At 58.5% G+C, this 12,582-nt stretch overlaps 2 protein-coding genes across 3 annotated transcripts in view; one reads left to right on the plus strand and one right to left on the minus strand.

Moving 5' to 3' along the window:
• Positions 1-1,643: 1,643 nt before the first annotated feature.
• On the minus strand, positions 1,644-5,154 carry GAMT (guanidinoacetate N-methyltransferase). The gene is made up of 6 exons (XM_054398662.1): positions 4,971-5,154; positions 3,384-3,529; positions 3,233-3,296; positions 2,848-2,915; positions 2,251-2,361; positions 1,644-1,958 (listed from the first exon to the last, which is right to left on the minus strand). Exons 1-6 carry the CDS (start codon positions 5,152-5,154, stop codon positions 1,818-1,820), a joined length of 714 nt encoding a protein of 237 aa, XP_054254637.1. The 3' UTR covers positions 1,644-1,817.
• A 1,961-nt stretch (positions 5,155-7,115) lies between these two features.
• Positions 7,116-12,582, plus strand: part of DAZAP1 (DAZ associated protein 1) — a 33,204-nt gene continuing 27,737 nt past the window's right edge. For both annotated transcript variants that reach the window (XM_054398648.1, XM_054398649.1), the window contains exon 1: positions 7,116-7,221. In XM_054398648.1, coding sequence (XP_054254623.1) covers positions 7,190-7,221 — 32 coding nt within the window. In that variant the 5' untranslated portion in view covers positions 7,116-7,189. The remainder of the gene's footprint in view (positions 7,222-12,582) is intronic.

Genomic DNA, 12,582 nt, shown 5'->3' on the forward strand with positions numbered 1-12,582 from the left:
CCCACCAGCACTCCAAGCTCTGTCTCTGTGGAGCTGCTTTCCAGCAGGGCAGCCTCTAACCTGTCCTGGTGCCTGCTGTTATTCCTCCCCAGATGTAGGACCCTGACCTTGTCCTTATTAAAATTCATGAGGTTTGCCTGCACCCAGGTCACCTTGGATGGCTGCACAGCCTGAGGGGTGTCAGCCAACCCCCCCCCCCCCCAGTTTTGCCTCATCAGAAACTTGCTGAGGGGACTCTCAATGCCCTCAGCCAGGTCATTGATAAAGATATTGAACACAACCAGAGCCAGCAGTGATCCCTGGAGGACACACACCACTTGCCACGGTTCTGTAACAGCAGTAAAAATTCATTGTTCAGCTCAGAATCTAATCAGGGAGTGCTTTAGGTTGGAAAGGACCCTTCAAGGTCACAGCATCACAGAATGGAGGGGTTGGAAAGGACCTCTGAGTCCAACCCCCCAGCCAGGGCAGAGGCACCTAGAGAAGGTCACTCAAGAACACATCCAGGTGGGGTTTGAATGTCCCCAGAGATGGAGGCTCCACCACCTCTCTGGGCAGCCTGCTCCAGGCCTCCACCACCCTTCAGTGCCAGAAGTTCCTCCTCATGTTCAGATGCAACTTCTGCTGGCCAACTTTGTGCCTATTGCCCCTTGCCCTGGCACTGGGCACCACTGAACACAGCCTGGTGCCACCCTCCTGCCACCCACCCTTGGAGTATTGCTCAGCAATGAGCAGATCCCCCCCAGGCTGCTCTTCTCCAGCCTAAAGCTCCAATTCTCTCAGCCTGTCCCCACCAGAGATGTTCCACTGCCCTCAGCACCTTTGTAGCCCTTTGCTGTCCCCTCTCCAGCCAGTCCCTGTCCTTCTTGAACTGGGAAGTCCAGAACTCAACCCAGGGCTCCAGCTGTGGCCTCACCAGGGCAGAGTAGGGGAGAGGAGAACCTCCCTTGACCTGCTGGCCACGCTCTTGCTGTACTCCAGGATGCCATCAGTCATCAAGGCCAACCCCCTAAAGCTCCACCACCCCACAGCAGAGCAGAAGTAAAGCTGCCTGGGATGGGCTTTGGTGCTGGAAGTGTCCCAGGAGAACTGCTGAGATGTTCTCCCAGCAGCCTGGCACCAGGAACAGTCCCAGCAGAATTCCCCAGGTGCTCTTCAAAGCCAAAAGAATTCCTCTGAAGCAGCAGTTGGGAATTTTGTTCTTTTTTTTAATGGATTTTTATCCCTTCTGGGCAGAGAGAGGAAACAGTTGTGTGCAGGTGAGACTCCAAGGAGGTTGCTGGGATCACAACTTTGCTACCCTGGGGTTTAGCCAATAGTATCACTAGAGAGGTGCTCCAGGAGCAGCCAAAGTGCCTCCAGCTGCCCCATTCCTCCCACTTTCTCCTGCTGGTTTTACTTGGCTTGAGTGTGGGGGAAAAAGCACCCCAGGAGTCCTTAAAGTGACTCCCTTTGGCTAAAGGCTCTTTGAACTGCAACTGACTTGGTGTTTGGAGGCAAGGTTGAGTCTTGAGTGGGACAGACCAGGGTGGGACTTCCCTGAAGCCTCCTCCAGGGCAGGATGATATCCATGGTGGGGTAGGGAGCTCTCCCTTTTGTCCAGGAGATCCCACTGGAGCCCCAGGATGTCCATCCCAAGGCTCCAGCTATCTTCTGCCTCCAGACCAATCAGCTTCAATCATCTCTCATCAGCACCAGAGCAGACAAGAGCTTTTCTCCTCCTGGCAGCTCCTCCTCCTCCTCCTTCCTCCTTCCTCAGCCTTTGCTTCTGTGGCCTGGGGGCAGCCCTGAGGGCTGGTGCCCAGCTGTGGCCCCCCTCAGTGCTTCAGGATGGTTGGGGTGATCATCTTGGGGAAGGAGTAGTACCTGCAGTCCTTGGGGGGGACCAGGTCCATCACCTTTGTGCTGATGTTCTCCTTCTTGAACCCAGCCTCCACCAGCTGCCCCAGCTGGGTCTCCTGTGGGGAGAGCAGCAGCAGCAGCAGTGGGTTGAGCTGCCCAGATAGGAGCAGAGATGATGCTGAGCCCGTGGGGACACAGGGCAGGACCCAAACCCTTTTGTCCCTCACACATTCCCTGCTCAGCCCCAGCCAGGATGGAGGAGTCCCAACAGCCACGGAGTTGCTTTTGCTGCTCCCCAGCGAGCGCCTGGGGATGCACAAGGCTGAGGGAGCAGCTTTGGGGGGGACCCTGGGGCGGGGTGGGGGTGGGGCAGGGTGGACTCTCTCCAGCCCAGGGAACAATGCTCACCTCAAACATCCTCTCGATGTCGCTGTACTTGGTCTTCAGCAGCTCCCCCCAGGAGGTCAGGTTGCAGTAGGTGAGGACCCCACCGGGCTGCAGCAAGCGGAAGGCATGGTCCTGCAAGAGGAATTGGGGGGTGGAGGGGGCTGGCTCAGCACCCCTTGCTCAGCACCCCTTGCTCAGCACCCCTTGCTCAGCACCCTTTGCTCAGCACCTGGCCCTCAGCTTACCCTCCTCCACGCTCTTGCTTGTCCCAGCAGAGCTGGACTTTGCCCCAGCCCTCCCCTGCCCCCCTGCTGCTCCTCTCCGGCCAGCTGGGACCATGTGGACTCAAAGTGCCACAGCTGGACTCAAGGTGCCACAGCTGGACTCACAGTGCCACAGCTGCCACCACCATGCTGGGGACATGGAGGACTTCTAGAGGTCACTAAGTCCCAGGCACCAGAGAGAGGGTGGTGGTGAGGAGCTTCCATCTCTAGCTTTGACTCCTGAGCTCCCACGCCCTCTGTGCCCCCTCAGATCTTCCCCAAACTCTCCCCCTGCCAAGCTGGGAGCTGTGGCCCCTTGCAGTGGGAGGTGTGGGTGCCACCACCACCACCTTACCTTGATGAAGGTGAACTGGTGTGTGTGCCAGGTGTCCTCTGACAGCGGGTAGGTGTCGTACAGGATTCCTGCCCAGGAACACCAGAGACCAGCCCTGACCCAGGAGAGCTCACCAGGGAGCAGTGGGGCTCATGTGCCAGGGGGAACTGGTGGGAGCTGGTAGGAAGTTTCCCCCCACCCCATGGCCTGTTGCTTGGGTGCAATTTGCACCCCGAGTCTCAGATCCCTGCCCTGCTGCTGCCCAGGATGAGGTGCCGCTCTCTTGGGATGCCAACTGCAGCCCATCCCTGTCCCCGCCACCCCAGGAGGCAGCTGGGCTGGGCGCTCGCCTGCACCCCGAGCGCTGCCATGGGGGCCCTGCTGCCCCCTCCCCCGGGTGCCTCACCCCTGAAGTGCCCATCTGGCAGCGTTGGCACCACGTCCTCCCACAGCCCCTTCAGCGGCACCACCTGGGGGTGAGACGGCAGAGCTGTGAGCCCCGGCGGCACGGTGCCTGCTGGCACCATCACCAGGCCCTGGCACAGCCCAGCCCAGACCTTGTGTGGCTGTCTCCTCGCCCACTCCTCCAGGCGCTGGAAGACTCCCTGGTTGCACTCAACGATCCAGTGCTCCTCAATGGCAAACTCCTGCACCTTGCTGGCTGCAATGGCCATGCCAAAGCCCACCTCCAGCACACGGCCACCTGTGGGCAAGAGGGCAGCTGGAGAGGGGGTGTCTGAGCCCCCCCTGGGGCAGTCAGAATCCCCCCAGCCCCAAATGCTGCTCCACTCTTTCCCTGAATTAGGCTTTTCTTGGTGTGGGTTGGGAAAGCACAGAGCTGCCCACACTGGGCGGGGGGGAGAAGCTGGGGGCAGTTCTGTGCCCTCACCACCTCCTGCTGCACCCAACAGAAGCTCTTTGCCCCTCCCCACCCTGGGGGCAGCCCTGTGCCCCGCTGCTGCCCTGGCTGCACCCAACAGAAGCTCTTTGCCCCCCCCGCAAACCTGGGGGCATCCCTGTGCCCCACTGCCTGCTGCTGCCCTGGCTGCACCCAACAGAAGCTCTTTGCCCCCCCCGCAAACCTGGGGGCATCTCTGTGCCCCACTGCCTGCTGCTGCCCTGGCTGCACCCAACAGAAGCTCTTTGCCCCTCCCCACCCTGGGGGCAGCCCTGTGCCCCGCTGCTGCCCTGGCTGCACCCAACAGAAGCTCTTTGCCCCCCCCCCCAAACCTGGGGGCATCTCTGTGCCCCACTGCCTGCTGCTGCCCTGGCTGCACCCAACAGAAGCTCTTTGCGCCCCCCCCCCCCCCCCAAACCTGGGGGCATCTCTGTGCCCCACCGCCTGCTGCTGCCCTGGCTGCACCCAACAGAAGCTCTTTGCCCTCCCTACCATCCAGAGAACCTCCCCCAGGAGAGCTGCAGAGGGAACAAGCAACTGCCCCAACCTTCCCTCTGCCCCGAAGGCAGCAGGTCCCGGCTGGGCCATGCTCTGCCCTCGTGGTGGGGCTGCATGCCCCCCCCCCACCCTCCTTCCCTGCAGCCCCAGCCCCATTTGGGAATGTGTCACCCTGACAGGAGAGCACAACTGGCACCAGCACGTGCTAGAATACCCCAGCAGCAACATCTCCCCCCATGTTCTCTCACAGGAGAGCTGCCCCCTCCCCATTGGGGATACCCCAGCAGCAAACCCCCCATACACCCCCCCAGCATTGCTCTCGGCCTACTCCCCACCGGGGGTACCCCAGCAGCAACACCCCCGCACCCCCCAGCATTGCTCTCTGCCCACTCCCCATTGGGGGTACCCCAGCAACACCCCCACACCCCCCAGCATTGCTCTCTGCCCACTCCCCACTGGGGGTAGCCCAGCAACACCCCCACACCCCCCAGCATTGCTCTCTGCCCACTCCCCATTGGGGGTACCCCAGCAACACCCCCACACCCCCCAGCATTGCTCTCTGCCCACTCCCCATTGGGGGTACCCCAGCAACACCCCCACACCCCCCAGCATTGCTCTCTGCCTACTCCCCACTGGGGGTACCCCAGCAGCAACACCCCCGCACCCCCCAGCATTGCTCTCTGCCCACTCCCCACGCCCAAGCCGCACCCCACGCCGCGTCCCCGGTCCCGCGGGACCCCTCCGTTACCCTTGGATGCAGCCACGCCGGCCAGCGAGTGCATGTAGGGGGTCTCCCAGCGCTCCATCACCGGCTTGCCCAGGATCTCCAGGTGGGCATCAGGCTCATCGTACCCAGCCGTCGCGTCCCGCCAGGCCGCCCGGCAGTCCTCCCCCTCCGCGAAGATGCGGCCCGAGGCCGCCCCGGAGCTCATGGCGGAGCCCCAGGCGGGGGAAAGTCCAGAGGCTGGGGGAGGGAAGAGGGCGCTGGGCTCTTGGCCGGCTTTAAATAGCCAGGGGTGGCGAAGTGCTGAGTGGGCACAACGAGCTGGGGCCCTTCTGGGTGAAAGGGATCCTTATCAGGAGCCTTATCAGGAAAGGGGGGCGGCAGCCGGGTACCCGGGGCGGGCAGCAGGGCTGCCAGGATTCATAGGATGCATGGATTCGTGGAATGGGTTGAGTTGGAAGGGACCTGAAAGGTCATCCAGTTCCAACCCCCTGCCGTGGGCAGGGACACCTCCCACCAGCCTGGCCTTGAACACCCCCAGGGAGGGAGCAGCCACAGCCTCCCCGGGGCAACCTGTGCCAGCGTCTCCCAACTCTCACTGCCAAGAATTTCTTCCTCATCGCCACTCTCAGTCTCCCCTCTCCCAGCTCAAAGCCATTGTCCCTCATCCTGTCACTCCCAGCCCTTGTCAAAAGTCCCTCCCCAGCCCTCCTGCAGCCCCTTCAGGTACTGGAAGGTTGCTCTGAGGTCTCCCCAGGACCTTCTTTTCTCCAGATGAGAGAATTGTTTGGATTGGAGATGCCCTCTAATGTCATCAACCATCAACCCAACACCACCATGGCCACACAGTTCTTGAACACCTCCAGGGATGGTGACTCCACCACCTCCCGGGGCAGCTTGTGCCAATGCCTGAAACTCCACACACGGCCCCCTGGGTGCCCCATGTTGGAGTGGGGCTGGAGGGTGCAGGGATGACTCCACTCCTGGTGGCACTACACTGGGTACAGCCACAGTGGGAAGGACCAGGATGACCAACAACCCTGTGTGCCAAAGCTGGGATGGAACAGCTTAACTGGGAGGGGGCATGGAGGAAGGGCTCCTCCCCAGGGGCTGTGCCAGGCTCTGGAGCTGTGCACGGTGCAGTGCCATGCCCCGTGGCTGTGCCATGCTATATCCCACACTGTGCCATGCAACAAGGCAGCGTGCCAGGGCTGTGCCGTGCTCCGGGGGTGGCCTGAAGACGACAGGGAGTCAAGCCCAGGCCTGGCGGGTTGGGGGGTGCCCGGTAGCCTCGGGGTTGTGCCCGTAGACCCAGGCAGTGTTGTTCGGTACACCCAAAGCAGGGCGTCCCGGTAGACCTGGGGGAAGGGGAGCAGGGGAGGCCCCGATAGACCCGGGGGTGGAAAAGCTCGTGGCGGCGTGCCCGGTAGACCCCCAGGTGGGGGAGTCCCGGTGGACCTGGGGGAGGGGGAGTAGGGGAGGCCCCGATAGACCCGGGGGTGGAAAAGCTCGTGGCGGCGTGCCCGGTAGACCCCCAGGTGGGGAAGTCCCGGTGGACCGCTGGTGAGGTGCCCGGTAGACCAGAGGTGTTTGTGGGGTAAGGTGGTCCCGGTGAACGCAGGGGGTTGTCCCAACAGACCCGGAACTCCAACCCCCCGGCAGAACCGTGGGAGGGGGATCCCCACACGACCCACGTTGAGCTGTTTCCGGTATACCCACGGCCACACGTGCTCCAGGCGGGCGGGCGGACTGCCCTTCCCAGCATCCTTTGCGCTCCACGTTCTGCCCCGCCCCGCCCCTCCCTGGGCGCGGCCCCGGAGACCCCGTAGCGTGGGGCAGGTGCGCGCGCAAGCGGCGGTTGGCGGCGCTGAGGGAGCGCGAGCGCGCGGCGGCGGCGGCGGCGGCGGCGGCGGCGGCGGCGGCGGCGCGGGGGGGGGGGGGCGCCGAGCTGAGGCCGAGCCGAGCCGAGCCGAGCCGAGCCGAGCCCGAGCCGAAGGCGGGCCGGGGGCGGCCCGTTAACGTAGCTCTGAGAGTGCACCCCGGAAAGACGGGGTAGGGGGGGGGGGGGAAAGTGTTGGTTGCGGTGGGGAAAAACCGGGGGGGGTGGGGGGGGAAACGACGACACGGTGAGTTGAGAGCCCGCCCTCAGCCCCCCCACCACCACCAAGACGTGCCGCCGCTGTCGCCGCCGCTGAAAGGAAGATACCGGGCGCGGTCCCGGATCCTACCGAGGAACCGCCGCCATGAACAGCGTGGGAGGCGCCGATGAGATCGGGTGAGGGCGGGGGTTCGGCCCCATCTTTTTTTTTTCTACGCCATGAGGACAGGGCCGCGCCGGGGTTTCCGCCACCGGGACGTGTGGTGTTGTCAGGGGAGGGCTGTGTGAGGACTGTTTCGCCTCTTCCCGGGTCGCCGCTGGGCCTGTTCTGCCATGCTGGGCCCCTGCGGACCGGGAGGGCGCGCGGCGGGGTGTCCCGTCTCCCCCCCCACCCCCCCAACGTCACGTGACCGCCCGCGCCGGGCTGCGGCGGCAGGTGCGCGCGGCCAAGGTCACCCGCGCGCTTCCCGCCCCGGGGTGGGGGGGGAGCCCCGGGAATGGCGGCAGGGCTGCGGGGTGCGTACGCCAGGGGGGTACTGCTGCGGCGCTTGCGGCTTGTGCTCGCCTTCCCCGCCGCTAACACAGCCGGTAGCTTTGTTCCGGTGACCCAGCAGCACTTCCCTTGCCCTGCTGACCGGAGGGGGCTGCGGGGCTTGTTACCGGGGAATGGCGGGACAAAGGCGGTGGCCTGCGTGCCCCCCCCCGACGCTATCTCGCTTCCCTCCGCCGCTTCAGAGCGGGGCCCTGCGTGGGGGTCGCCGCCCTCTGAACTTCTCCCCGCGTTAACAAACTCCTCTCGCCCTCCTGTCGCTGCCCTCTGAACCACCCTCACCCATTCAGCCTATTAACAAGCCCCCCCCCACCCCCGTGCCACCCGGATTTGGGGCAGAAAAACGCTGCTTTTATTCCCGAGGTTTTTGTGGCTTGTCCATACCGATGGTTTAGTTCTTCTGGGGTTGCGTTTAGCGTTAGTCTGTTTGGGTGCTGTATCCTAGAGGCTGGCAAGGTGTAAATTGGGAGACTTGGCACATCGGAAGTGAAAATAGCAAAGAAAAATAAAATGCCACACCACCTCCTTCAAGTTGGCTGCTTTAGCTTTTGCTGCAAGTTTTGGCACAGAAGATGCGCGTCATAACTGGTCTCTCCTCTTTGGAAGCATGTGCCCTGCTGCCGTGCTCCTGCCGTCATCAGCACGTAGTAAGCTGCTTATTGACCCTGCCGTGGTCTTAATTTTGGTACAGCCTTAAAAATCCCAGAGGCGGGACAGCTGTTTTGGGTGGAACACGTTGCTGCAAATCGCATGAGATGTGTTTAAGGGTGTTGGTTTTGTTCTGAAGTCTGTTGGTCCTGGAGGTTTAGGTACTGCTCGGTGTCTTAGGAGTGAGCTGAGGAGGCAGCTGCTGTGAGCTGCTGTTCTGGAGATGTAGGTGAGAACAGGATGTGAGTGAAAACTGGGTTCAGTTTTGGGCCTTTCACTCCAAGGAGGACATTGAGGTGCTGGAGTATGTCCAGAGAAGGGAAGTTAAGCTGTTAGAGGGTCTGGAGAGGAGCAGGGTCTGAACAGGGCTGGTGAGGAGCAACTGAGGGAACTGGGGGTGTTTTATCTGGAGAAGAGGAGGCTGAGGGGAGACCTCATTGCTCTATAGCTCCCTCAGAGGAGGTTGCCGTGAGGTGGAGGTTGGTCCTTCTCCTTAGTATCAGCTGATAGAATGAGAGGAAGCAGCCTCAAGTTGCCCCAGGGGAGGGTTAGGTTGGATAGGAAGAAAAATTGCTTTGCTGCCAGAGTGGTCAGGGATTGGAACAGGCTGCTCAGGGAGGTGTTGCAGTCCCCATCCCTGAAGGTGTTCAAAACACATGTGGCCATGGCACTTGGGGGCCTGGTTTAGTGGCCATGGTGGTATCAGGTCAATGGTTAGGCTGAAGGATCTTGGAGGTCTCTTCCAACCCCAAAGATTCTATGAAATATGCTCAACTTCCATCCAGAGCAGGTCTGGCTGTCACAGCTCCTTCCCAGTTCCACACCACTTCAATCTGGGTTCTTCTGAGGCATTACCAGATTTGAAAGGATAAGGTTTTCCTCAGAGATGATCATTTTCTTCTTTTTCCTTCCCTAAAAGCATTCAGAGGGAAAGGTGAAAGCGAGGAGTAAACTTTACTGCAGTTTCAGTCATCTGCCTGCAATTGGGTGGAGGAAACTGGGTGGGAAGTTGCTGATGGGACCTCTTCTCTAGCCAGGGATTGTGAATGAAAACACTTCCGGAGGCTGCAGGCATTGCAGCCCTGTCAGGGGAGGAGGAAGAGCCTCACTAGAGTTGTTTGTTTGTCATTAGTACTTGGTACTGATTTGGATGAAAGAAAAGTGCTGATCTTGAGATCTCTCTGTCCTGCAGAGTGTAGCAGATTGGGACCACGCTGGGAGAGTCAGGAGATGTTAATCAAACTGCCAGATTTTTACATAGGCAAAGAGTTTGCCCTCTTGTTGAGTTTTGGAGCTTTAAAAAGACTTCTCTGTGCTTTCTTGCGTCTGGGTTTATCTGCTTTAAGGGGGCAGGTACAGGGGATTGAAGCTTGAGGAGGGGAGATTTAGACTAGGCATTAGAAAGAACTTCTCTCCAGTGAGGGTGGGGAGACACTGGGACAGGTTGCCCAGGGAGACTGTGGATGCCCCCTCCCTGGAGGTGTTCAAAGCCAGGCTGGAGGAGGCCTTGAGCAACCTGGGCTGGTGGAGGTGTCCCGGCTCATGGCACAGGTTGGAACTGGATGATTTTTCAGGTCCCTTCCAACCCATTCTGTCATTCTGTGAATCTAGTACAATTTGGTCAGGAAATAGTTGAAGCAGAACCTGTGAAGTGGGGGTTGGTCTCTTCTCTCTAGGATCAGGTGATAGCAGGAGAGGAACTGGCCTGAAATTGTGCCAGGGGAGGGTTAGGTTGGAGATGAGGAAAAATTTCTTTGCTTCAAGAATGGTCAGTGAGGTGGTGGAGTCTCCAGCCCTGTGGGTGTTCCAGAAATATGTGGCCATGGCCCTTGGGGGCATGGTTTAGTGGCCATGGTGGTGATAGGTTGATGGTTGGACTGGATGCTCTCAGAGGACTTTTCCAACCCAACCACTTCTGTCATTCTGGGTGGGTTCATGAAACTTGCTTGAAACTCCTTAGCTGTGCTGTAAGTGCTGTGGAGCTGGTACCTTGAGCACAGCACTGCTGCTGCTGCCTTTGGTTATTGCTGCCATTATGCTGCACACACAAAAACCTGCCCAGAGAAACCTGCTGCTGCTCTTATGTATCCTCATGGAGCTTGTGCTGGGTGTGGAGCTTGTCCTTGTTGGGTATGGCCTGGAGCAGCCTGCTGTGGAGGTGTTTAAGGGTGGTGCCAGGAGGTGTGAGGAAGATGCTGTCAGCAAGACCCATGGTGGAATTTTTCTCACTACCTACTCATAAACTATTGGAATAAAAAGTTTTGCAGGAGGCAAGAGCTCAGGAAGGGGCTGAGGAACACTTACCTGCTGTGACTTCATGCATGATCTTCTGCAGCAGTGCATCTGGATTGCTGTGCTAGGTGGGGATTTGGGGATTAGCGAAATCTTTCATTTGCAGTGTGTCCAACCCCAACCCGTGGAGGGAGTCAGAGGCAGGGCAGTCCTGGCTTTTGGCATTTCACAGCATGTGGATAAATAGCAGCCATGTATTTACATACAGCTGCCGTGGCTGACCTCAGGCAACCCAGATTTTGTTTTGTGTTTAAAAGTGAGCAGGTTGACTACAAATAATTAATAATAGAAGTGGAAAAAAAAGTTTCAGTGACTGGTAACTGTGTACCCTGCAGACAGCTTGATGTGCTGTCAGAGTGCAGCTGGTAGGTTTGGATGGATCTTAGAGACTGTAAGTGGCAAATTGGGTTTGAAGGGAAAAGAAAACTAAGAAAACCATCCCCAAATGTGGTTAATTGTGGAAACAGTCATGAAACTTCAATCTGAATAGGCCTTGAGCAGCTTTGGTCTAGTGGAAGATGTCCCTGCCAATGCCAGGGAGTGATCTTCAGTGTCCCATCCCAAACCATTCTAGAAGTCTGTGAATGTAGCAGTAGATCAATTGTGTTTGTCTTAGGAAAGAAAGAGAATTGCTTCCAGAAGTCTTTTTTTCCTCTGAAATAATGGCAGAAGAAAGAGCACCAAGACTTGTGTGGGTCTCTGGTGTGTGCAGAGCAAACAGTGAAGAGGGACAGTCAAGGTGGGGTGAGGCCTGTGGCTGTCACCAAGAGGTGACACATTGCACTGGCTCTGTGCAGGGATGCCACCAGTGAGCTCTGTGCCAGCAGAGGGAGGTGGGGGAGAAGTTCTTCAATCCTTGAGGAAAAACTTTGCCATCCTGAGAAGTGCCAGTAGGAGACAGGCTTGCTTTGAGAGGGAATGGCTGAAGTGTGCTGCTTGTGCTGTTCTGGGCTGCATTATGGTAATGCAGGAGCAGCTGCAGCTGCTGCCTCTGCAGCACTGAGCTTTCTTTGCCTGTTACCACTTGGTTGTTCTCTCTCTGTGGAAGGAGACCCTTTTGATCTGTGCTTAATGGTTGGTTTTGTGTTTGAAAGACAGGACTTGTGTCACCTCTCAACCAGTGACTTGGGAAGAAAACTTGCCTGGAAGCCTTGTGGTTATCACATAAGGCTGAATTCAGTCGCCCTCTGAAGGCACTGCCTCAGTCCCTGCAGGCCCTTGTGCAGGGGTCATGACAGGAGGCCATACCACAGAGAAATGACTCAAAGTGCAGAGCCTCTCTGCTGGTTTCATCTTGAGCTGCACAGCTCTGCAGGACCTTCTGGTCACAAGGCTTTTGTTACACTGCTGCTCTCTGTGCACCAGCAGCTCTCTGGCTGGGGGTGGCCGAGTTCCTGCTGCAGTTGGCTGCTCCTGAGAAGGTGAGAGGAAGGTTGATTTTCTTTTTTTTTTTCTTCCTTTTTTTTTTTTTTTTTTTTTTTAGTGTTAGGAGAGCCTCATCTGGCCCCATGTAAGTGATGGTGCAATGATTCCCAACGTCAGCTAAGCTGGGGCTGGATCCAGGTTGGATGAAGCAACCTGGGCTAGTGGGAGGTGCCCCTGCCCATGGCAGGGGGGTTGGAACTGGATGATCTTTAAGGTGCTTTCCAACCCAAAGCATTCTATGAATCTATGAATATTTGAGGACAAGGAGAAATCAAAGCAGACTGTGGTTCCTCTCTTGGAGGCCTGATAAGACAAGTAGAGGCATCCTCAAAAGATAAACTACTGCTCTTGTCTGTGCAGGCCCATGAAACTGTACAGAAGAGCTTCTGAGTTGGTGCTGTGGTTTAGGATGGATGTTGGGAAGCACTTCCTCATGGAAAGGATAATTAGACACTGGAATGGACTGCCCAGGGAGGTGGTGGAGTCTCCATCCCTGGAGGTGGTTAAGGAAAGATTGGATGTGGTACTTAGTGCCATGGTCTGGTCGATGTGGTGGTGTTAGGTTGGACTTGATGATCTCTCAGGTCTGTTCCAGCCTCAACAGTTCTGTGATTCTGACTGAA

The sequence above is a fragment of the Indicator indicator genome, unplaced genomic scaffold (genome assembly GCF_027791375.1).
Source record: "Indicator indicator isolate 239-I01 unplaced genomic scaffold, UM_Iind_1.1 iindUn_scaffold_74, whole genome shotgun sequence".
Taxonomy (NCBI): domain Eukaryota; kingdom Metazoa; phylum Chordata; class Aves; order Piciformes; family Indicatoridae; genus Indicator; species Indicator indicator.